This window comes from Mugil cephalus, chromosome 16 (genome assembly GCF_022458985.1).
Source record: "Mugil cephalus isolate CIBA_MC_2020 chromosome 16, CIBA_Mcephalus_1.1, whole genome shotgun sequence".
NCBI classification, from domain to species: Eukaryota; Metazoa; Chordata; class Actinopteri; order Mugiliformes; family Mugilidae; genus Mugil; species Mugil cephalus.
In genome coordinates, this window is record NC_061785.1 from 18623445 (window position 1) to 18649236 (window position 25792).

At 43.4% G+C, this 25792-nt stretch overlaps 1 protein-coding gene and 1 long non-coding RNA gene across 2 annotated transcripts; one reads left to right on the forward strand and one right to left on the reverse strand.

The window, feature by feature from the left end:
* Nucleotides 1–165: 165 nt before the first annotated feature.
* Nucleotides 166–18379, reverse strand: si:ch211-183d21.1. The gene is made up of 12 exons (XM_047609918.1): nucleotides 18166–18379; nucleotides 16604–17465; nucleotides 16302–16482; nucleotides 14748–14887; nucleotides 11771–12336; nucleotides 10232–10505; nucleotides 9944–10139; nucleotides 5318–5502; nucleotides 4958–5053; nucleotides 3720–3866; nucleotides 2771–2864; nucleotides 166–2015 (listed from the first exon to the last, which is right to left on the reverse strand). The coding sequence occupies exons 2-12, from the start codon at nucleotides 17424–17426 to the stop codon at nucleotides 1952–1954; spliced, it is 2766 nt and encodes a 921-aa protein (XP_047465874.1). The 5' UTR covers nucleotides 17427–17465; nucleotides 18166–18379; the 3' UTR covers nucleotides 166–1951.
* Nucleotides 18380–20767: 2388 nt separating this feature from the next.
* On the forward strand, nucleotides 20768–23299 carry LOC125022826. The gene is made up of 3 exons (XR_007114488.1): nucleotides 20768–20900; nucleotides 21031–21128; nucleotides 22754–23299. It is a non-coding gene; the product is annotated as an uncharacterized LOC125022826 (long non-coding RNA).
* Nucleotides 23300–25792: the final 2493 nt, after the last annotated feature.

Consider the following 25792-nt stretch of genomic DNA (forward strand, 5'->3'; position numbering starts at 1 on the left):
CCTGCTCTATTGGTACACCCACAACAAGTAGAAAATTAGATGTACAGAAACATGGAGGAGCTGTGAATGCAGTAATCATAGACCTAACCAAAAAAAAAAAAAAAAAAAAAATTCAAGGAAAGCAATCAGAGAGAAGAGACAGAGAAGGAGGGAACAGGTTGACACTTCAATGCACACCTGTGGAAGTATTTTATTTGAGACCTGCGAAACGTGCACGGCATCGGAAGGAAACAAACTGGAACGTCACACTTGTGGATGCAGATTACCGAAAGCTTTCCGACAACCGTTTCCCGTGAGACACGTTCTCTATTTGTAGAAATTGAATATTTACTGCATGTGGCGTTTTAGTGCCCTCTGAGAAGATGCGGGCTTCTTTTGTTTTCTTGTGAACTGGGCTGTGATTAGAACAAACAAAAAACTTACAGCAACACGTCACCGTCCAGGCTTTCGGCGTCATTTAGCCTTCTTTAAGATGGAGACATCACACATTGTATTCAGAACTTTTGCATGTCAATAAAATCTTTAATCTTGTGTTGCAATTTCCTTCCTCTGTTTTTCTTTTAGCCTCCTGCGTGCGCTAAATTACACAAAAAAAACTAAAAATATAGAAGCATATAATACATTTCAAACACACTGTGACAAAAAACATTCAAGGGGAAATTGCCTCTGCAAACGCCAACAAAAGTAGTCAAGTACCTTTGTTTAACATTGGTTTCTTCTTTTTTTCTTCTTCTTCTTCTTCTAAACAGAGCTTCACGGGAAGTACTGATTTCACAGGACTGAAATAGCTTGGTGTTGTGAGATTAGAACAAAAGAGAAGGTGGAAAACATTATCGTCGACAGAGCATATCAGAGTTCTTTCATGGCACTTTGTCTTGGCAGTTTAAGGGTTATTTTGAGCGAGCTACTAAAGGATCTATTAAAAGGCGTTTCTACAATAACTTATCGTTTTAGATTGCCGTTAAAATGCCCCCTCCCCACCCCCTCCTGAGAACGCTAACATCGTATCTACAGTATTGACAGTCGTGGCTACAGCAGAGAACGCTGCGCTGGTCCTCTAACAGGCGAGGAATCAGCTATTCAAATACTCAAATAACGCACAGGTCAAAGGCACAGGAGAGGTCTCTGAGCCGGGTGAAACACAGAACAGCTCTGAACACTCTCCACTGAAGGCCTTACTTCATCAGAATCGCACACACTTCTCTCCTAATCCTCAATCAAGGAAATGTAAACAGTTTGCTTTGAGCAGGCATACAAAAGTGGTTACAGACAATCATTACAAGTTAGAGACATTCACATTTAAAGGCCTTGGAGTGATTAGAGTCTACAATGAAAGCTACACCAAGTATCAGGGAAACAAAGCAGGAAATGGGACCATTTTGAAGGATAAATGCAAAGAAAGAATTATCTTGTTCATGGAGGCTGATGTTAAAGTACTGGATGAGCTGGCTGCATAAATCAAAAGCATGGTTGTTTAAATTTGTACATGTAAAAGCTTTATCCACAGTAATATTTAACGAGTCAACAAAAATGACCATTTAGGACTCAAAAAAAACAAACACAATAATCCCTTTCTTATATCTTTCCGTTTCTTAAAAGTAGTAACCAGCACTGTTCACAGGCAAAGGTTGTCCATCCAAAAAAACAAAAACAAAAAAACAACATGTTTTTTCTTTCCTTCTAAAATTCAGCTTATGGGTTGCCTAATTGGACGTCAGCAGTGCCGCGAGATACTGCCACCACACTCGGGATGCGACTGCACCGCTGACAATTGCAAGTCATTTTCATCAGTGATCTTCCAAAGATACAGAGAAGGACACTTGTGGTGGCCTCGCTTTCACAACGGCCGCGTAGTTAGTTACGTACACGTCAAATGAGCCTCTGATTACCCCCGTCTCTTGCGCCCCCTGATGAAGTCCTCCCACGCACGCCGCCAGACGCGAAGCCTGGATTATAGATCCGACAGCCCCTCTGCGTGTTCACTCAGCTCCATGGTGTAGTAGTCCAGAGGACGCCTGAGCACACAGACAATGACGACAAACACGCACAAATGTTAAAATGGGACTGTCAGCGCTGTTTTCCCCCAAAAGTGGCAGAAAGGTGATGCATACGGAGAAGATTTTCTAAAACGCTTGACCAGAAGGAAAAACATTATTGATGGTCATGACAGAGTAGCTTCTTTGCAGCACACTAAACTTAGTGACTTGATGATGATGCACCAGTCAGGCATAACATTATGACCACCTGCCTAATAGTAATTAGGGGAGGGGTCTCTGCAGACCATCCCTCCAGATACTTGATCAGTTTGGGATCTAGTGAACGTGGAGGCCAGGTCAACACCTTGTGCTGTGCTTCATATTTTTTATTTTTTTTTTTGTAGCTTACATACAGTATCTCTGCAGCATGAGGTATAACTTCCTACTTCAAATATCACTGTTCTTATTCTGCTGCAGCCATTATTTCAGATCTCACATGCCAAGGAAAAGGCGTCGGCTTACAATACTCATTAGGCGTGTGACAACAGAGATAAATCGCCGACATGAGGCTGTTAACATGGATACATTCTTTCTGCCAGACATTCATTGCTGGGGACCAGGAAGGAACAAATAAATGTCTTCCAGTCGTTTCAAATCAAAAGATTAGATGAAGTTTAATTAACAATCTGTGATGATTTTAGGCAAGTAATACAGTAGAGTAATTAGAAATCTCTGTGATCACCGTTCGCACAAAAGACAGAGCTATGGGAAAAATAATTAATCACAGTTCTCACCTCCTCCTGTAGAAATACGTGAAAAGAGCAGCTCCTAGTCCCAGCAGCAGGAGCACACCTATTATCAGACCTATCTGTAACCCCAGGGCGGATGCTAGAGGAGAGTCAAATAAAAGGTCAGCTTTATTTCTCATTTTGTCACCCTTGTGGAAACTTTAAGGTGCAGCAGGATTTGTTTCCGTCAGACAGCGCAAGGCCAAACGAGACAAATGGTCTGCACTTGTGTAGCAGAGTACTACTCCATGTGGTAGATGATGATGACGGATAATGTGCTTTCAATATTTCACAGATTCAAGCCACAGGAATAACTGAAGTCCCCATGAAACTTTTTATTTATTTATTTGTTTTTAAGAGCTAAGAATGACACCATGTTTGATTGTAACTGTTCCACTCCAACTGCCTGATGGGGATGGGAAATAATGATCTTTTTTATAAGATCTCTTACCACCCTCGAACTTTTTAGGTCACTTTCACACTTCATCTTGCTCTCATGGAAACGCCCTGCAATCATCATTTCCACCCTGCTATGTCATAGCCTATCGTGGCACTCTCCTTTTCTTAATCAGGCTCTCAAAAGGTTGACCAATCTCAATACAAAGCTCTCTTGCAATGCATGAAGATGAAAATTACCTCCACTGTTTATTGTGGAGGTAATATGTGGAATATTGTATCAAGTATTTAAAGGAGATAAGAATATGGTGTCATTTTTCATACAGCAAAGACTTTAGTTTGTCTGTAATAAAAATGATTCGAATATATTTTAATGCATATCAACTCAACCCTTTATTTCACCAGGACAACATGTCTGGATTATGTTTATTTAATTAGTTTGGAGTCTTTCAGTATGATTTAAGATCACAGGGTCCACTCAGGAGTGCTGACCGGAGGGGATTTTCACAGGCGCATGCAGACTGTTAGTTCGGTGATTTAGCCGATCGGCGGCTCTGACCTGTGCTTGTGTAACGACAGACGTTTCCCTGAGCAGACGGAGGATTCATGTGCGATGTCTGAAGGATGAGAGCCTTCTGGTGGTCAGACAGCGCCTGGATGTTCCCCCACACTCGCAGCCACCCGGACACACAAGAAAAATTGGCCCCTTGAGCAAAAGCAGAGAAACAAAGGTCTTAACTGTCATATATGAAACCACTGAAAGTCGGATTTAGCCGCGTACGCATGCAGTTCTGTGCAAAAGGCGGGTGTGGAAAAAATGCTGCAAACTGAGAATGCTTTCAAAAATATAAATAATGGTTTATTTCATCAGCTAACGAAGGTGTGCATTTTTCACAGCTGCCTAAAACTTTTGAGTTCAGTACAGTACTGAATGCTGTATATTGTACATCCTGTAAACACAACAGGGGTTTATAACGTGATGACACAATTTACTGCATAGGAGGGATACTGGATGAGATAATAACAGGGAGGGATACACACCTGAGCCTCTCTGTCTTTGAATAAGTTTCTTCCCAACTGCTTATATGAGCTTTATGCTGCTGAATTCAAATGTACCTTTTGAGCTACTCTGCAAAAAAATAATACTCAAAAACGTCCAATTATTTTATATAAATTATATTTTTACTAAGATAAGAAGAAATAAAGACATGCACCAAGCCCCCGATCTGCTCCTGCGCAGGTTCACGCTCACAGGTGACCACAGTCCACAGTAATAATGACAAAAATTATTTCATCATGTGGGATCAATACAGTATATTATTATTATAAAAATTACAAAAAAAGTTCCACTTCACACTTGGCCGGGTCATTGTTGAGGACCCACAGCATCATCGAAACGAGCAGTCATCAAAATCTGGCTGACAAACTTTACCCCACAACAATGTCTCAAAATGTGCCTAAACACAACCCCTCCTCTTTAAACTACCGACTGTATGTGTCTCGAATTTGTGATCAAGTGAGAGTCATCATTCAGAACCACTGCGTGGCTGATGTAGATAGTTGTAAAGGTTTGTGGCATTTGGACCAAAGACAAAAATGAAGAAAAAAAAATAAACAAGAGGATGTTGTAGCCGGAGGCATCAACTGTCGACTGTATCGATTGTTCAAAGTCAGGTCCCCGCCAGCATGTGGTTTCAGCAGACTTTATTGCGTCCCCCGACTGTTTTAAAGCTCAGGAATAGGGTGAATTCATTTAAAATGAGCAAAAACGTTCAATATTGAATCAAAGAGTCTCACCTTGGAGGTACAGGGCAGAAATGCCACAGTGACACCTCTGCTCCAAGTAGTCAGCCACCTCAGCCACCCTCTTCCCATGGATCTGACCAGTGCAGCCTAGGAAAACACAATAAAATCTATATTTACTGTTTACAGATCATTGTAGAAAAAAAAAAGTTTTGCATCAGTCTAGGAGTTTGCATTGCTGCCTCCTACTGAGCACTACTTCTTTAAAGTCAGCACTCAGCTCAGAAATGTTCTCTAACTCAAGGTTTCATGATTTATTTATTAGCGTTGTTAAAACCATCTAAAATTATCTTCTTAAATGTGTGGGCAATTACTGCATAAAACATCTGTATATGAGATTGTCTGACATCTTACCTCCTGACTGATCCTGCCAGTCACTGGACAGAGGCTCGAGGCAAATATCGATTTCACTTGAGAAGGCGGAGCTTGGACAGAGGTTGGTGTTGCGGGGCGTAGGCGAGGAGCTTGTCCAGGAGGAGGGGCTCCTCACCTCACAGCATGAACACCGGCTAAGTGAGACGAGACCGTCTTCCACCGACCTGCATGGAACAGAGCATAGATACACATACAGGTGAAACTGGATCATGTGGAGCGATAGCGGCCAAGATCTACCAGAGCAGATCAGACCCAATGTGGAGACTTTGCAAAGATGCTCCTGAGACAGTCCAGCACATACTGTAGTAGCAGGGTGTAAGATGTGAAGCCGGTTCAGCGTACATGGAGAAGCACAACCAAGTGGCTGGGATAGTGTACAGGAACATCTGTACCCAGTATGGAATAGAAGTACCCAAGTCCCAATGGGCCACACCACAGAAGGTGGTGGTGGTGGAGAACATCGGGGCCAAGGTTCTGTGGGACTTCAGCTTCCAGGCTGACAAACAGGTCCTGGCTAACCAACAGGACATAGTGGTGGTGATAGATGTGGCGATACCAGCTGACGCCAACGTCAGAAAGAAGGAACAAGAAAAGGTTGAGAAGAACCAAGGGTAGAAAGAGCAGCTGGGACAGATGTGGAAAGTTAAGGTGATCGCGGTCCAAAAGAGCACAGTCCTAGGAACAGCTAAGATAATGCGCAGAACCCTCAAACTCCCAGGCCTCTCGTAGAGGGCCCGAGCTTGAGGGTGACACAGATACCACACACATATATATATATATATATATATAATTTAATAAGACATTTGTCTGAATTTACTACACTAAACTGCAGTTAAATACAGCAGCAGGATCCATATATGCATGTCCCCATCAAGTGTGAGACACTTAATTAGTCAATGTAGCAGGCTGACGGAAACGTGGCTGCCAATGTGCACCTACAGCCTCTCTGACCACCACCAACATCACTCACTCGCAATCATACACCAGGGAGCATACACCGCAAGGTGGGTATTCTTGAGCTACTGCCGCCCTTTATAGTGTCTTAATTGTGGAGATATTTCAGTTTCATGTCGATTCGAGAACAGAAGAACTGAGATTTGATGAGCATCATGAGGAGACACATTATAACAGCAGGTGTAATAGGGCTTACCTAGAGCTTCTGATTGGAATCACACTAGACACACTTACACCATAAAGTCCCCTCCAGAGGTATTGTAACAGCAAGGCAAATTCTCTTATTTTGGGTGTTCACTTAAGATATTTGGGTTTAAGATCAAAAGATGAGTCTGAGACAAGAGTTCAAAATGTCAGCTTTTATGTCCTGGTATTAACATCTAGATGTCTTAAACAACTTAGGATATATCACCGTTTGTATTACACCACAGCATTTTTAGGTGAGCAAAAGTAATGGAATAAATAGTCTTAACGTAAATAACATTTAGTATTTGGTGATATAACCCTTGCTTGCAATGATAGCCACAAGCCTGCGACCCATCAACATCACCAAACTGTTGCATTCTTCATTTGTGATGCTATTCCAGGCTTTAACCACAGCTTCTTTCAGTTCCTGTTTGTTTTTTTTTGGGGGGGGGGGGGGGGGCTTTCACCTTAAGGAGGTGAAAGGCATGCTCAATTGAGTTACGGTCAGGTGATTGACTTGGCCAGTTTAAAACCTTCCACTTTTCCCTTGATGAAGTCCTTTGTTTTGTTGGCAGTGTGCTTTGGGTCGTTGTCCTGCTGCATGATGAAATTCCTCCCGATTAGTCTGGATGCATTTCTCCTTAAATTGGTAGACAAAATGTTTCTGGACACTTCAGAATTCATTCTGCTGTTACCATCATCAATTACATCATCAATAAATATTAATGAGCCTGTTCCAGCGGCCATGCATGCTCAAGCCATGACATTACCTCCACTATGCTTCACAGATGAGCTTGTATGCTTCGGATCATGAGCAGTTCCTTTCTTTCTCCACACTTTGGCCTTTCCATCACGTTGGTAGAGATTAATCTTGGTCTTATCAGTCCATAAGATTGTGTTCCAGAACTTTTGTGACTCATCTCTGTACTTCTTTGCAAATTTCAATCTGGCCTTCCGAGGAGGAGTGGTTTGCATCTTTTGGTATGGCCTCTACATTTATGGTCTCGGAGTCTTCTTCCAACAGTGGATTGTGATACCTTCACGCCTGCACTGTGGAGGTCATTGGTGATGTCACTTACTGATGTTTTGGGGTTTTTCTTCACAGCTCTCGCAATATTTCTGTCATCAACTACTGTTGTTTTCCTCGGCCGGCCTGTTCAACATCCGTTGCTCAGTACACCAGTAGTTTCTTTCTTATTCAGGACATTCCAAATTGTTGTGTTTGCTATGCCCAATGTTTGTCCAATGGCTCTGATAGATTTTAATTTGGAAAATGACTTGCTTTTCTCTCATAGACAGCTCTCTGGTCTTCATGTTGGTTTATCCTCTTTAACATGAAATGCACACGTTATAGGTTTCAACCCAGGCCATAAAGTAGACTAGTCATACAGAGCTATTTAATGTTTAAACAGTCAACCTTAGTCACTTTTTTTGAATTAAGTTATTTTTAAAATTCTGTGAATAACGTGTATATAGTATATTGTGTTCTTCCTGTTATGTATAGTATGTATGGTGTTGAGTGGTTGTACATTCCTGCTGCAACTGAGAAATTTGCCGGTTTGGGATTGATAGGGCGTCTGTCTGTCTGTCCGTCTGTCTGTCTATCTTTTGGTCTTAAACCCAAATGTCTTCAGTGAACAACAAAAACAAGGGAATTTGCCTTGCTGTTCCAATACTTTTGGAGGGGACTATATGTGTGTACAGTCATGAGGGACGTGTATGGGCTAAGTGGTCTGCAGCGTGTTCTCAGCGTGTATGTATATGTGCAGACACACTGCACGTCTATTTTTGGTCAACCAACATCCTCTGAACAACTTTATAAAAGGCCACCCCCTGTTCTTTAGAGCTGCACTGATGGAAAATGAGCTCAAATCCAGACCTTCTACAGAACACATGGTTAGTGGTGGGTACCTGTCCCACAAAGCCCCAGGAGGTCGAGTCTGATTGAACCGTTACCACCAACGTCTCTTCACCTAAAAAAACGTTTTCCACTTTTCAACTGACTTGCTTCATGCTGCTATAATCACAGGGCAGTCATTACGCTCTTTTCCATCCCTACAGATGTGTTCTGGTAAGTACCATTAAAAATGCTTTGCCTGATTCAGAGTTAAAATAAATCTGTATTTACTGGGTCAGATCTGTCTGACTAGCCAGTGTCTAGTACTGGCTGCACTTCATGTTGTGCCTGGAGCAGATGGTCCGAAAAAGAAATAATGACGGGGTGGTGTTAACTTGTCCTGAAAGTAGGAAAAAACACTGAAAACCTGGTATTTGTCTTAATATAGATACAGCGCCAAAGGTTTGAAGGTAGTCACCTGGACTGTTTTTCCATTAACACATGTGCCTTTCAAGAGTGAATTTGTGGAATTTCTCGCCTTCTTAATGTACCACGGTTTTCTACACTGAACAGTCCTACTCGACTCTTGTTCCAAGAACGACAGTCCATCATTACTTTACGAAGCGAAGGTCAGTCAATCTGGAAAAGTTTAAGAGCTTTGAACATATCCTCAAACGCAGTGTGTGAAAGTCATCTAACAGTATGGTATAACAGCCCCGGGAGAGGAATACCAGGAAGTACATTAGAATTATCAGCCTTAGAAACCATAGCATACAAACAGCACCTCAGATTACAAGCTCAAACAAATGCAGAACTGCCAACAAGATCTCAACACCTTTGGCGACTCCTTAAAGACGGCACACCTTTTGAGGTGACCCCCTCATGAAGCCGACTAAGAGCATACAAAGAGCAGGCAAAGTGGTCGTCAAAACAAAACATGGCTACTTTGCAAAACGGAAAATTGAAAACCTATTGTGCTATCCGAGGCAGTATTTTGTTTACCACACAATTTGGTACGTGCTCATTCAGCTAGCTAGTGGTTTTAGTAGTTGCTATGTGGTTCAGTCTGAGCCAAGGGTACGAGGTTGTGTGTGTGTGTTTTTTTTCTCCATGCAGGGCAAACAGTAAGACTCTTTAGTAGTTTGAGTTTGGTTTTAGTTATATTTATAAGATTTATTTTATAAATATTATAATAGTATGATTATATTAATATTACATTATTGTATTAATAATATACTATGGGAGGCACAGCAGCTCGTGGTTAGCACTGATGCCTCCCAGTGAGAAGGTCTGGGTTCGAGGGTTCTCTGTCTGCATGGGTTTTCTCTGGACATTCTGGTTTCCTCCCAACTCCAAAGACATTATTATATCATGTAATGTATTTTAAAATAATGAAACGCCTACGCTTTTAAAAATAGATAAAATATATCTTAGCTCTCAATAACCAAGGGAAGAATTTAGGTTAAAAATGTTGCTCTGTGCTCTTTACTGTCACTTCATTGTGAATTAACAGACTTTTTGTAGTAATGACACAGTCTTTTAAGGTAGTATTGTACAACACATTAAATGGGTTCGTTACTTTCTCACTAATGCTGAAGTCGCCAGTGTTTTCTATTCAGTCCGTTTACCTGAGAGCCGGCATCACTTGTCTCCCTCTAGTGGTGGACAGAGAGGAAAGCAGCTGCTGGCTTTCACTAAACGCGAGCACATCTCTGAGGCTGGAGTTGGTCAGAGCAGTGCCAGCTCTGCAGACGCTGAACAGGTCGTAGCACAGGACCACCGCTCCCCTTACCGGCACCGTGGAGCCCTCCGGGAAGGTCTGATCTATGCAGGCGAGTCAGGAGACGGAGTTAGGAGTGCAAAGCGAGACAAAGCCAGGCTTGTCATCCATCTGCCAGGCCTTCCACTGCACTCACCTGCTCCTGTGATATTCCCTATGATGTAAAATCCATCCTGGTCAACGGATCCAGTCAAAGGGAGTGCGATGACGGTCCCAGAGCGCTCCTGGTCAAACACGGAGAGCACCAGGCCCTGAAGGTCTGTCATGGGTGGTCCCTGCAGCTCCACAAATGCCCTCTGCTGGCTGTGATTGGTCCAGTGCCCACTAGCCACCTCACTGATGACCACACCCTCGGGAGCCGGAGGAGGGCGGGGGCAGCTGTTTTCCCTCAGAGGGGTGGGAGGGGCCACCTACAGTTATTGATGCATATATTATGATCAGAATTGTAACAACTTTGTTTTTTGTTTTTTTTTTAAGAAAAAGGTTTCTTGTTATGCAGAAAGCTTGCTACCTCTCTCATGTCTGTACAGTCAAGCAGCAGGTTAGCTTAGCATAAAGAATTTGACTGGCTAAGCGTTAACAGCATCTTTGAAGCTGTCTAATTCACGCTTAATACACACAGATTTAAGTACACATACACATTTAAGTAAATTACTGTCCAACAATAGCCTGGAACACAATCCACACCACACCAAATAAAATTTTTCTTACTTTCTGCTTTTCGGGTCTACCTTGGACAAACAACACAGTCTTATGGAGGATTGTGTGCAGGAACATGTCTTGGTGTTGTGCTAAATCCCTTCTAAGCTAAGCAAACTGTCTGAAGCTTATTGTATACTGTACAGATGTGGTAGCGAGTGATCTTCTCATAAAAATGTCAAGAACAAAGCGAAGATGAGAAAAGAAAATAGGGCTGTCAATCCATCGATTTGACAAGTAATCAGATTAGAAATACTTTGACTTTGTTGAAGAGCAAAACAAACACAGAAGGAGAAAGCCTTTCTTAAAATAAACAACTACCTGCTTTCCTTGTTCATCACATTTACATTGCACTGGTAGGGTTAAAGTTAAGAGAAATGCATCAACTAATACAACTTTTCAATAAAATAAAAGCTAAAAGCCCTGGTCAGACAGGTTTGGTCATGACATGCTCATACCTGTAGCTTCAGGTGCTGCTAATGGTGGCGATGCAACATTAACACTAGGCTGTGGTGGCACAGAAGCTAGCAATGGATAGTGGCCTTGTGGCTGGCGCCATGACATAGGGTGCATTCGTAACATACTCTCTGGTCCTTTGAAACGTCATTTGTGCCTTTTTCAATTTTGGACTCAAACTCAAAATTTACCTAAAAAATTTGGGGTCTTAATTTCCCCGAAACTGAATTATCAGCATTTAACATTTTTCAAGATCCTGCAGATACCCTGGATGCACAATACCAAAAGCACCAGGATGTCCGGCTGCATCCATCTAACTTACATATATATAATGGCAACATAATTTATGTTTTGCCATATATTTAAATTAAGAACCCAGCACAGTTCGTTTCATCTTTCAAATTTGCTGCTCTAGCCTGCAACAAAAGGGAGGGTGAGCATCTCTGCATGCAATAGGAGAAGAGACATCTACTATTTATTAACACCATATTCTCTCATATTCTTTCTCCATTGTACTCACGGAAAAAGCAGACAGGTCATGGGGGTAAAGGCCTCTACAGCGGCTCAGGGACTCATCAGTCGACAACACCTCAGGATCCTCCAGCAGTGGCAGCTGTCCTGGGGTAAGAGCTTTACTCAGCTCCTGCGCCTCCCTGTCTGATCCTCTCTGCCGGTAAACCACAGCATCCAGCAGGCCTTTAGTGGGGATGCCCTTCTGAGTAGCTGACGGCGGGCCGTAAGGGCTGCGGTAGAGCGCCACAGCATCAGGACCGTTCTGGATGGTGTTGGGGGGCAGGCGGAGCGACGGGGCCGGCACCAGCCTGTCACTGCCCAGCAGAAAATATCCCTTGGAAGTGGTGAAGTGTCCGCTCAGGCTGATCTCCCGGTAAGGCCTGTTGTTGTGAGCGCTGAACAGCAGAATCCAGATGCCCTGCAAGGAGACTCTGCGTCCGGATGGGTGCCACAGCTCGATGTACTCTCCGTCCTCCGCTGCGCCAGGCGTGTCGGTGTTCAGCTCATTGATCAGGAAGTCACTGTTCCCCCAAGGCGGGAGGTGAGGCGTCGAATCCGTGCCTCCTGGGATCCCTGAAGCATTAAGCAGGGCATTTATCAATGAGAAGAAGCGCTTTGATATTTTTCTGCAACACTGCACAACTGAAGCAAAAAGAAGGCATCACTTTCCAAATTGTTCATACAACCGTGTCATGATGGTATACTGTTTAAAATTATGTTGTCATACTTTTGAATCCCGTGACCGACGGACAGATATAACATGGCCGCACCTTCATTTATTTCGAAATCTGCTTTATTGAACAATATGAACCAATTTATTGTGTCAGTAGGGTTACGCCTTCACAGAAAACAGAAGCTATAACATGATCACGTAATTACCAAGGGGGAAATATTATGTAACAGTGCATAAATACTTCACATAAAGCATGCCCATATGGTATAGCAAGGACAGCCAGGGGCCACGATCACCCAAATCCTGGTCTGTTTTCAGCGCTTCGGTTGGGAAGCGGCAGCCTGAGGACCAACATGGCGAGGCTCAAGAAGAGCTGCTTTCTAAAAGCCATCTGGGTGTTCAATGAGAACATCGCTTGGGGCTATGGCGTCCACACTCCACCAGGATTACAAATACAGGATAAACTCAGTCGTAGCCCACAAAACCAAATCACATGTTTCTTCCCTCCTTCTCCATCACAACTTCATAATCCAAATATTAACCTTACTTTAAACTTCAAAGCTAAAACTAAGGTCTTCGCCCTCAACGAGCCTACTGATGATGTGTCAGACTGTGAGGGATGACCTGTACACATGGACAGAGATATGTCCCTGCTCTCAAGGTCTTCAACTCAAACTGGTCCTCACAAAAATCAGAAATATTATGATTACCATCAAACTCTGTCTGCCTTATCTGAGTCTAACACAGGGCAAGGCTGCCACCTCATGCTTGGTCCTAATGTAAAACAATGCCAGAACCAAAACTGACTGAGTCAAACATTTTGAGGCATTTTTAAGTAATCTTGCACATTTTTGGAGGCTAGGGTCTTTCTTGACCGAGGAAAGGGCATCTGAAGATATGCAACCATATGCTTATTTCTTAATCAGTAAAACTCAAACATGTTACAAGCGGGGGTCTCAACCTCATTTTAGTTCAGAGGCCAAACACAGACCAGTAACAGAGAGCAGTTTGTCTTTTTTCGTGATATTCACAGATGTCATCCAGTCAGCCTCCTACCATTTCATTCTCCCATTAACGATAGTAGGTTTTTCACCAATTCGTATTAGTAGTATTAATTTGTTAGCTACTTTAAACCTGAAACAATATTTAAATATTTGTGTACCTTTACCATATTTACTTTTATATAGTTTCTCTTGTAATTTCTTATTCCATTATTTTCATTTCCTGTACCTGTAACACCTTGAATAAAGTCCCAGCTTATCTATCTCTTATCTTATCTTACTTTCTTTTTGTTTTTGTCATTATGAAAATATTTACACTAAACTCTTGCTGCTGCGTTGTGGTCTATCTACTTCTCTGACTAAAACAGTGGACAAATTAGGAAGAGCAGGTATTTTTATTGAAAATTTTCAGTTAATGTGTTCTATGTCGCTTTTGCACTTTGCAAATGCATGCTCTGGCATGCCCGTTTCTGCCCGCGAACTGTTGGTTTGACAGCACTGTGTTACAGCTTCTTAATGAATCATTTATCTTATGATTCCATCACGAGTAGGAAGTCCGCGGTAAACGTTAGACTTCCCTTAATCTCAGTGTTCATGCGTTCGTTCACTGACAGACCTTTCAGTTCTCAGCACACCCCACGGGTTCTCACTTCTTCAATTTGCAAAATTCATCGCAGTGATTTAACTACTTTTTCCGTCAACAGTGAATGAGGTACTTTGTAACTTCCCCGAGGTTTCTCTTTGAGTGTCTCTTTTTTCTTATGTTTATGAAATAGGTGTGCCACTTATTACAACAATTAACATCACTACTCATGTTCCTCAGTGTGCATTCTTGTCTGAACTTGTGGAAGATCATCAGTCGTTACCAGTAAGTACTGTTCCAATTCAAAGCACGTATCTGACCAAGTTCATTCAGGGCACATTACCTGTTGTTAAATTTTCAGTCCTCAAAAGCATGTCCTGTTTCAACAGGACATGCTTTTGAGGACTTACTTCCTTTTGCCTCTGCACTTTTTAGTAACAATAGCACACTGTAATACATACAGTCAATATAAGTGAATCAACGTGAGCAGAGAGATGTCTTATTAAAACAGAAATGATTTTGTTCCAACACAGTTTATGTCTGGATGAAAGTTCTAATGAGATTTGTAGTGAAGTTACAATAGAAACTAAACAATAGGTCAATAGCACAAAGTTTGAATCAGATGAGACGTGCCACTCTTCCTTAGGAACGTAAACCCCACAAAGTTAGTCACATGTTTGTCGACAGAATCAATAGATCGGAATCAGAAACGCAGGTGTTGACTTACAGATACTGTGAGGGCAGATCTTTGGCCAGGGGCACTGGTTGGGCAGCCCAGGGGTTTGTGGAGCCTCCCAGAAGATGCCAGGATCTCTGGCCCAGGTGGCCACACCACAGCGACTCAGATAAAAGCCTCCTTCCCTCAAACTGGCAAAATAGGGAAATCATTACCAAACAATAGCTTTGCACTGCACCTAAATTTGGAGCAATAATATGTCAGAGGCCAGTTCTGGTGCTAAGTTGGTGCCACCAGATCATTGATATTGGGCTTTTGGTAATATAGAAGGAATGACACAAAGTCTGGAATTAACATACATGATTGTTAGATAATTAATTATTATAGCTTTGGTTTTCAAGTTTTGGTAGGTCAAAATTAAGGTCAAATAAGGTCAAATAGGTCAAATTAGTCCAACTGCAAAAGTCCTGACATCCCTGTCAGTCTCAGCTGTACATTTCTGCTCGTTCTGCTTAACGATGCCAACAAGCTAAACTAAAATGATGCAGATAAGACTAGCACACCTGGAACTTTCTTTAAAAAAAAAATGCCTCGGCCTCAGCCAACAAAAGACCACCAGAATAAAATTAGCTTACAAACTACCGCTAGAAAATGCAAAGAAAACTTTTGAATGTATCTTCAGTCATGCCTCTCCAGTCTACCAGCATCAAGGTGGGGACGTCACCCCAGTCACTGGTGTTCTACAGGGATTCACTTTACAGAGTCTCCTTCTAGACAAATCATAAGTGACATCTTATATTTACCACCTAGCCACGTTGTAACTTAACCCAATCATTCTAGCTCAATCCCTAACTGCAAGTAGCAGTAGTATATATTGAGGCAAGTTATGAATTTTTGTACGAGTCACACAGGCCGTCTGCCACCGTTGCTAATATTAGATACATGGAAGTACAAATGTTTTGTCTTTGTGTCTCAATATAAGCTAAGCTAAGCCTTCATGGTGAAGTGACACTGACTGCTTGCATACCCTCGCAGATGAACAGCCAACACTCCTCAGTGGTGAGGAGACCTCTCATTAGTGCGGTCTACTCTTCTATAAATCGGTACTCTTGTCTATAATTACATCCCAACTCTGTCCATCGACAAAGGCTTCGCGTTTTTTATTTATTGTTGTTGCAAGCAACTACACAGCAACTCTTACCGAGTTCTTACCTTAAACATGTCAGCGTTGGCATTAGTGGGGACATTTTAAGAAATATATCATTAACATTTTGCAGACAGCACCACTGCACACTTGGCTAAAATGTCTATAAATCTGTTTACGAGAGAAGATTCAATTCAAATAGTATATAATAAGTGTCTTTAAGTTGAGGAAAATGGCACTCCTGACTGCTGCTCTACCGTGGTGACACGCCCCTGACAGGGAGAGAAAAAGGCAAAGAGGAACAGGGGTCACAAGCTCACCCTCTCTCCCTAACAAATGTTGCACAACACTCGAAACTATGGCACCAAAAACTCCCATATTACTAACACTTCTAGTTGTACCAGAGATACTTTCTATATCTATTACAAAATCTTATAAATACAACTTTTAAAATGCCTTGCCTGTTGCTCAGCTGGTACGGCTGCCTTCCGGGGATGAGGGTCTCGGTGAGGTTGGCACTAGGCTTGTTTCCGGGCCCAGCAAATACAAATGCATCTATTGGCTGTATCTCGCTCAGTGGACTGCGCACTGGGAAATCTGTAGCTCTGCCGCTGTAAAGAGCCACAGCCCCAGACTCATCTCCTGAGAAGAAACGACAATAAAGATTGACGGTCGAATGAGTCCAAGAATGAGTGAAAACTGATCATAGCTCAATGACATCTAAAGGCCAAAGAAATCGAGCTGTTTATCCATCCACACTGACCTTTCATGTAGCTCTTCTCTATGGTCATGGAGATCAGTCCATTCCTGGAGCTGTCCGCATCCACGTCCACGGCGACACTCACCCGGTCCATCTTCCCATCCCACACTACCAGTACCAGAGGTCCTGCAGCCGAAGCCTCGGTTAGCTCCACAAACCCGTCCACCTGTCCTCCACCCAGCTTCAGCTCAGTAATGACGGGCATAGTTGCCTCAGCAGCAGGTGGGGTGCAGTTGTTTCGCTGACCTGGGGAGGGTGAGGACACCTGAAAGCCCCACCGATCTTCCGACAGCAGGCACCTCTCGATTGACTCATCCCCTTCAAGCGTGGTTTCGTCCTCAACGAAGGCCGGTTCTCCGGGGGTCAGCGTCTCCGCCAGGAACTCCGCGCCTCCGGTTCGGCGAGTCATGTAGACGATGGCGTCCACCAGCCCGACGGCGGTGACGTTCATCTTTTCGCTGTAGCGGGCCGCAGACGTGTGGTAGAGGACGATGGCGTCTGGGCCGTTCTGGACCGTGTTTGGAGGCAGGAGAATGGCCGGTTTGGGCATCATGTCCACCGAGCCCACCAGGAAGAAACCCCTGTCATCCGTGCTGTGACCTTTAAGGTCCAGCACTTTGTAGGCTATATTCCCATTTCCATTATAGAACACAAGGGTGTAGCCCTCTAATGAAGCCCGCTGTCCACTGGTGTGATACAGCTCCACAAACTCAGTGGTGTCCAGTCTTGGGTTGTCAGCATTAATCTCACTGATGATGAGACAGGGGTCACCATTAACAACCACCACCAGCCAGAGACAGGCAACACAAGCCAAACTGACCACCATGATTTACAGCTCTGAAATGCCTCCACAGCAGGGCAGCTTCTGCAAAAAAAAAAAAAAAAGGCCACCAGTTGCATTCCTCAGTGAATTAAAGTAACAAGCATTAATATGGTGATTCACTAAAGCTACACTGTGATTTTAATCACAGCAACAAAAATAATGACTGATTCAATTATGTATCAGAAGCACTTGTGGGCCAGGGAAACCTCATAAAATCATGAATGAGTCTTCTATGCGTCTATTTTTTGTTCATGGTGACATTGGGAATGCACGTCTTCTGCATGAGTCATGAAACGTTGCGAAACCCACTGGCAAGCAAATGGAAACTTAGCATGAAACGGTGAAAAGCTTCGGATGCGAATCAACAGGAAGTTTTTAATGGCTTCACTGGCAGATGTTGGATGCGATTGTTCGGGATTTAGTTAAACATTTATATATACACATATACATATACACACTGCAACGTATACGATGCAATTCGCAAATCCCCCCCAAATTCACCTCCCACTAAATCTTCACCGGCAGTGAAATGAATGCGTCTTAAGGAGGAGACGCTTGGTTTGCAAGACAGACGCTTGTATGGAGTTAATTTCTGGGCCGGATTTATCTCCCATCTCACGGCAGTTATTCCAGTCACGGTCAGGCTGCTATGCATGCATCTTTCCGTCGAAAAAAAAGGAGGGGGGGACGTCAATCTGCTTTCTATCAGTGCCACAAGTTCCCAAAATGCGTCGCGACTTACTGCTTTTGCTCGGCGCTCGCCTGCAAGGTATCCTCCTGCAGCGCAGTGCAAACTTCTCAGCTCAGTGTAAAAGCCCGTCGCTAGATATGATTGGTAAAGTTTGTTTTCTGTCCTCCCTCCGCCGCTCCCGTCATTCACAAAGCAGCACTTTCTCCCCCCGGACTGTGGGCGGTCAGACTGACTGAGGGGGTTGATGCCTGCCAGGGCCAGGGAAGCTCTCTCTCTCTCTCTCTCTCTCTCTCTCTCTCTCTCTCTCTTTTTTTTTTTTTTTTTTCCTCTGGCCTCAGTACACCATTCAGACATCCACAGCTGAACACAAAGCAGCAGTACACGCAGGGAAACGCAACGCTGGTGGAATAAAAAGGCGGGCGGGGGACTTTATCCCCGTGGCCCACCACTGCGTATCTTCACTGTAAAAATTTGTGAATCGCTTGCAGCGTTCTGTAACCACCTCGAGACGCATTCACGGACCTCAAAGGGGGCCCCCCTGACCCCACTCTGTGAACTGGGGGAGTTGAACTTAAAGACAGTCAATGAAAGGCCGAGTCCCGCCCAGCATCAGGTTGTTGCCTCTGCCCCAGCAGCTTTGAACACAGGTTCATTTTTTGTTTAGCTTTGTCTTTCACGAGTTTGAATTAAAACTTGAATTCATTCTTAAAGCTTCTGCGGCTTCAGCGTCCCAAGCTGAACATTTTATTTTTCTGAGAGGGAATTATCATAGCCACGGTGGGGGTGATTCATTTTCATTTTATTATTACATTTGCCTGGCTACATTACAAATGAGGCCTCTACCGCTGATTAAGTAATGGAACTGAATTGTACTGAAAGTAATGACAAAAGCCAAAGCCAACGTCCAACATTTGCAAATTAAAATGTTAATTAGAATTCCTAAAGTTGCATACCTTTGGGGTAGCACTATCCTGATATAACCCCAGTCATGGTTGAATCCTAAAATTCTGGTTTTAAGTTTTCATGTCAAAATACTAGTGCAATAATTCCACAGCTTGACAATACTGTGAAGGTTCCACGAGGGCCACGTTTAACAAAGTCATCTAAACACGGATATCAACTTTTATGTGCTTGTTGCTTCTAACACTTTTTTTTTCTGCAAGAGGGATAGTATCTTGAGTGCAGTGATTTATGCTTCTCCGGAGGACTGGAAGAATGTGTAAAAAATGCGTTCTGTGTGTCGTGGAATCATTTAACATCAGTTGTCACAGCTCGGCCCTGAGTAACCACTGCACTTGAAAGTTTCGTTTCTGCTCCTTGTGGAAGTCAAATTCTGTGGTCAGCGAGTTTACGCATTGATGAAAGTGCAGAAAGTCCGCTATTTGTCATAATGCTCGGTTTGCATTTTTAATAATCCGACCGCTTTTAGCTCGAATTAGAGGTGAACCTGGTTTGTTGGTTTTAATCAAACTTCTTGTAATTAAGTTTCAAATGACCTCATGTGGAGGTAGTCTGTTATTAAAGTCCTGCACAATTCAGTTTTATTTATTTATGTGGCAGGAGGCCAGCCGGGTAGAGAGGCAGGAAGCAGATTAAACACAGGAGAAGGGAAGAAAGGATTAAAATAAAGCAAATAAAGTCCCCATACATAAATAATGGAACATGATGATGCGTAAGGGTGGGGGATGAGTGATGAACGCAAGGCTGAGAGTGAATAATATAGAACCAGAACATGTCTGGAGAGACACTAGAGCTGAGAGGTGAGATGTCAATGCAATAATCGCTTCTTACAGGTGAGAAGGCTAAAATGTCAGTATACGAGTCATCATAAGCAGAGTGGAGAACTCTGCAGATGGAGAAATGCGACCAGTCAATACTGGGCATCACGGGACGTCCTAGCAGCTTAGGCCTACAGCAGCACAACCAGGGAACAGCTGAAGGATACCTGAGCCATCACTCACTATGAACGTTGTCAAAAATGAAAGTTTAATGCCAGATCTTAAATCAGCCTGCTCCTCAAACCAAAGCAGGCAGCTGATAAAATATTGATGCTGTAATATAATACCCTGCGCATGGTTGCATTTCTGTCACCGTAGAATTGTGTTATTGCTTCAGTGTTGTTTTTCTTGGTCTCGTGGAGACTGTGCGGTCCTGCTCCTAACTCGATGTTTGGTTTAAATAAATAGGTAACGGGTTCAGGTTTGAGGAGATTATGCGTGCCGTAACGGTTGCGGCCTATTGTTTCTATGCGTAATTTCACACTGAAACTGCAAAAGCTCATCGTCGCTCAAGACTGTCTACAGCACGCACCATCTAGGAACTGAGAAATGAAGTGAGGAGGAAGTTGATTCAATATGAGAAAGTGATGAATATATGAGATGTATTTGCTAAGGGGAAGTGAAATTAGTTGAAGATAAAGTGTTAGATAAAGTGTACTCATTAGAAATGCCTCAGAATTTGTGTATTTCACAAGTGTTGCTTACCAGCCTCTGGTATTTCTTTTTTTTTTATAAGCCTTTGAAGTGTGACCGGTTGTGTGCCTTTAATGCCTCTTAGGACCACAAGGTGGCCCTATAAGCATGGGAGTGAGGTTGTACTTGTGGATAAAATGAACCTGTCAGCTGGGAGAAATAAGCAGAAAGGCCATTAATAACTATGGTTCCCCGAAGGGAAGCTGTTTATAGCCGAATGTAATTCTTATTTTTCTCGTGCATGTGTGGTGTTTGATGATTGCACGCGTGTGGTGCCGTTTGACGAGGCCGGACGCATTTTGACACAGAAAAAAGGTCAGTGGAAATGTTAATGATGAGACGTGTGCATGACTCTGCAGAGAATTGAATTTCTGTCCAAGTGCTGCTCAGTTTTCAAGAGTTGAGAGTACAAGGTACATCTAATTCAGTTGGCTTGTTTGTTTAGATGACTCACTACTTAGATGACATTGCATCTGATTCATCGCCGGTCGGTCCCTGCTTGCGGTGGAAAATACTCTTCCCTGCAGATAATACAGAAAGGAGGTGAGTTGTGATGTGCGGCACAGGGGGTGAACTTAATTAACACGAGGATTTAATCTCATCTAGACAAAAGAGTCATGACAAAGTCAACTGGAGTTTCATTTAATACTTAGAAGTAACTGAGGAGGTGAGTTGACCTCAACCTCATTTGGCAGAATATTAATTAACAGCTTCATAATATCTGTTTATCATAAATTAAATTACATTTTTTTGGCTCAGCTGTGGCTGGTTCCCTTTATAAACTTTGGCCCAAATTATTTGTCAGAAATAATCAAGTCACTCCAAATCTCCATGCCACCCATGTGAATATGCATCCAGCACAGCAGGTCGCACTTTTTTCCTTTTCATTTTTTATCATGTCAGATGAATGTGCTGTCGTGTCACTTTTTTGATCGCGGTGAAGGCTGTGACAGCGACTGGATGTGAGTGTTGAGTCATTTTATTGGAAGAGAAGGCAGCTGGCATCATCCCCTGACTCAGTCTTCAGACGAATTTCCGTAACAGCAGCAGCAGCAGCAGCAGCAACGTGTTGTGAATATTTTCACTCGCTGGGAGTGTGGGACTGACTTCTAGGCAGATTAAACGCCAGAGCAAGCGCGGTCAAATAAAACCACAGAGCATCCTGCCCCACACTCTACATGGAAGACCACCTACAGCTCAAAGCTAGACATATTGCACCGCAGTGTTTCCGCTCACACAGTAGCAGGGGGTTCTGCTCGGATGCCCATTGATTGACTTGAGGGGATCTTTGACTTTTCCATGTGTCAAATTCAGATAGAGAATAAAAGCTGCTGTGGTCATTTTAAGACACTTAAGAGACAATGCAGTCGGTTTGCTCTATAAAATCCTGATCTTGTGACATCCTTTCAATAGATAATGGAGTTGTGTTGGGCAGTTAGCGGCTTTAACGCTCAAGAGAGGCAGAGATTTCTGTTGCTCTTCTTGCTGTTGAAGCTATAGTCAGTCATAAAAGCCTCATTTATCTTGTCAAGTGTTCTTTTACACTAAAGAAGACCGTGTTACTCCATCACTGATGTGACTGAAGAAGCATGGATATGTAAACTAGTGCAACTCAGTTTGATATATGTAGGCTTACTTTCCAAAAGGCTAAGATAACTGGGTGCTCTAGTTTTTAGTAAATGTTACTTAAAGAGGTTGAACTGGAGCGTTTTCAGGGACTATTTTCAGCAGAGGATTAATACACGTTTTGTGTTTAGTGTGTGTGTGCTCTCGTAAAGATGACCTTCTGAGGACCACGGGTTGTACACCATCGAAGTGAGGACATTTGTTCCCAAGTTAGTGTCAGGGGCTAGGGAACGCATTACGTCAATGAATGTCCTCACAAAGATAGCCACGTGCGCATGTGTGTAGAATTATTTCTCAGTCAGTTGTCATTAAAAAAAAAAAGTGAATTGATGAATTGATGTATGTCGATTTAGTTCATGAGCTCTATAAAGTGTCTTGAGACAATTTGTAATGTTATTGGCATTATATGAATAACATTAATTGAAAATGTAAATGTGCACATTTGAGTGTCTTCAACTGCTTTCAACTTGCAGTTCTGTTCAGTGTTTTTCTTTTTTATTGACAATAAAATTACGGAATGATGTCAGTCTTATCCTTTACAGAATCCATTTCAAACCCCCGAGCTCCAGCTTTCCTTAGATGACCTGAGGCCCACCTGAGGGAGGGACCGTCACAGATCCAGATTAACCGTGCTGATGAAAAGGACGGCGGCTTTTTGAAAACTGCATGAATTCATCCCGCTTATGAATTCACAATGTTTTATCCCCAGCTGTCTCACACCAAAAACTGCTTTGCATGCTGCTGACCCTAAAAGCTTCTCTGATGTGCCTCTAGCTAATTTTTCACCTCATTAGCCTGGACAGACATAAAAACTGGGGCACTGTGAGGACAAAGCAGGCTTGTGTACATATCTACAGCAGGAAAACATGGGATAATGCGGTGGAGACGGAGGCCATATTAACCGGAGCGTCTGCACGCTGCAGTCGTCAGAGGCATGAAGACAATTAAATATGTGATAAGAAAGGAACATGTCGCAGAGAGACTTGTTTGTTTGGAGTATTGAGTAGCGCTGCCGCCTATGAGTATCGACAAGGGATAGTACGTATACGCACTTTGGGCTAACGAGGAAGTGAGGGCAGGGTTTGACATTGATGAATAATGTGGGCAGGTCTGTTTTCTCTTCCCCCTCTTCCTTTCCCCCCTTCTCACTCTCTGTTCCTTCCTCTCTGTCCTGCAGGCACAGAGGAAGCTTTCTACAGCTTCTCTCTTTTTTCAAGAAAGCACCCAAAGCATCTCATCAGCATTCAACATGCATCACCAGCTCACTGCATCCAATTGCATGCCCTCACCATACAGAGCGCACACTTGTGTGTGCGTGTGTGTGTGGATGAAGTCGGTGTGTGATGAAGTGAGACAGACAGAGACAGGCAGGGAGAATCCCTTTGTGATTCCTGTCAATGTTCAAGGTCCCGTACAGGCACTCATGAACGGATCAGAAACAAGCACCAAGTGTGAGGTGGAGATGATATTCCAGATCAGACTGTGGGGGATTAGGATCTTTTTTTTTCCGTATTTTTCTTTTTTTTTTTTCCAGGACATTTAGGTTAATGGCAGCAAAAGCGACACCAGTGTGTGCCTGGATCGCCAGATGCGTGTTGGATTATTGATCTAAAGTGATGCTCTATCTTCCAACGAGCAGAGAAAACCCTCACGGACTCAGTCAGGGCTTGTTTAGTCAACTGAATGAATATTCCCACATAATCTGCGGGATAATCCGAAAGGGTTAACAGCCGAGAGAAAGAGGGGGGAGTTGAGAGGTTTCAGGAGCTTGGCCACTAGTCGATTTCTCCAAGAGATTGCAGTCATGTTTGATAGCCAGTTCCCATGGCAACCAGCGACTGTGGCGTACCTGACCTACATATGTGCTGTATGTACACAAACACATGCGCTAACCATCTGTGAGAGGCGCTCAGCATAGCGGCTCGTGGGTATTTTGAGGTTGCTGCTGGATGGGTCTATCAGTGATTGCAAGAACAAACAGTGGAGCTGTGAGTCGCTTTCACAATCTTTGTGAAGTTGTCAGTGAGTTGTATCAACAAAAGCTGCCTGTCACACAGAGACGGGCAGCCAGTCTGTGTTCACAATAGGCAGCGTAAGCATATCAGGATACTATTATAAGACTACTACTAGAACAAAATGGCTACTCATTAAAAGTGGAATTACCATAAAAAAATCATTTCATAATAGATAAAAAAAAATCAGACTGCTACACAGCAGAAAATAAACGAATTACATTTACTCAAGAATGGTTAAATTCCCATTTTAAGATTTCTCATGGCGTACATTTATTTTCTGAACAATATTTAATCAACAGACTCAGTTCTTGTGATATTCTCTGAACATCCTTGAACAAGTCATTAGCACTGAATGCTAGAGTTGGTGGGTAGTATTAGCATGCTCCTGACCCCACCAGTCACCCTTTGTCAGCCAGAGCCATCTAGAAGCTTTCTCTGCCGCCTCCTCGTTGCTGTTTGCGTGATCCCATCGTTGCTCATGCCTTGCCGACAAGAATGACAGCTCACCTCCAGCGGCGTGCACGATGGCGTGCACTTTCATTTCTGCATCAGTCCTTCACTGACACCTGGTACTCTGCGCCCCAGGTCGCAGTTAGCTCCAGTAAGATGAGCTGTCTCGTAGCCTCAGATGCCCTGTGATATCTGGTCTTGACAATGACTGATTGATGTGACCTGAATTTTTTAACTGCCTCTCAACAGTGACTTGTTATTACCCGCTCTTGGAAAGCAACACACCAGAGCTCTTCTTGGATCTTTTGTGTGGCTGCTCTTCATCCACTGACAAACATCCTGCTTGTCAGGTAGATGTATCTGCTGTCACTGATGGTCTCAGCACCCAGTTGTGCCTCCAGTGCCTTTGAGCATTTACTCGGGAAGTGTTCGAGGAATACATGCAGCATGCATGTGTTTCTATTCTCTCACTGCAGCTCACCATCAAGTTGGATGGGCTGGGAAGGACATCACAGATGTTTAGGAGTCCCATTTGCAGATGTCCTGCCAGGTTACACTCTGTTGCACCATTGCCTAACCCAGTGTTTCTCAATTCCGGTCCTCGGGACCCACTGCCCTGCATGTTTTCGATGTTTCCCTCCTCCAACACACCTGATACAAATGAACGGCTCCTTACCAGGCCACTGCAGAGCTTGATGACGAGCTTATCATTTGGATCAGGTGTGGTGGAGGAGGGAAACATCGAAAACATGCAGGACAGTGGGTCCCGAGGACCGGAATTGAGAAACATTGGCCTAACCCTTGTAATGGCCCCTTTTCTAAAATCACCACTGTTCTATTTGTTTGTACTTCCTTCACTGAAGCGTGCACCTTCGCTTGCACCAGCTTTCTACTCTCCTTCATGCTGGCCATGTCATGCCAGGTTTCCAGCTGCTGGTCTGTCTTGGCTGACCTCCATCCCCCCCCGTCCTCACAACAATCTGTCCACCTGACACTTTGTTGTCCCTCTATCCACAGAACGGTACTTGTTCTCACATCTGTGCCACCTTGAATTCCTCCCTGCTGTTCCTGCCCACCTCATTGAGGCACCACTATTAAAATTAGCCCCATGTTTAT

What these genes read in the sequence shown, in the direction of transcription:
- si:ch211-183d21.1 (XM_047609918.1), bottom strand. Translation starts at nt 17,426, where the DNA reads ATGGTGGTCAGTTTGGCTTGTGTTGCCTGTCTCTGGCTGGTGGTGGTT. An exon ending in AGGGAATATCACAGGAGCAG is followed by an intron (nt 10,140 to 10,231) that starts GTGAGTGCAGTG and finishes TCGCCTGCATAG; the next exon opens with ATCAGACCTTCCCGGAGGGC. An exon ending in ACGTATTTCTACAGGAGGAG is followed by an intron (nt 2,016 to 2,770) that starts GTGAGAACTGTG and finishes CTGTGTGCTCAG; the next exon opens with GCGTCCTCTGGACTACTACA.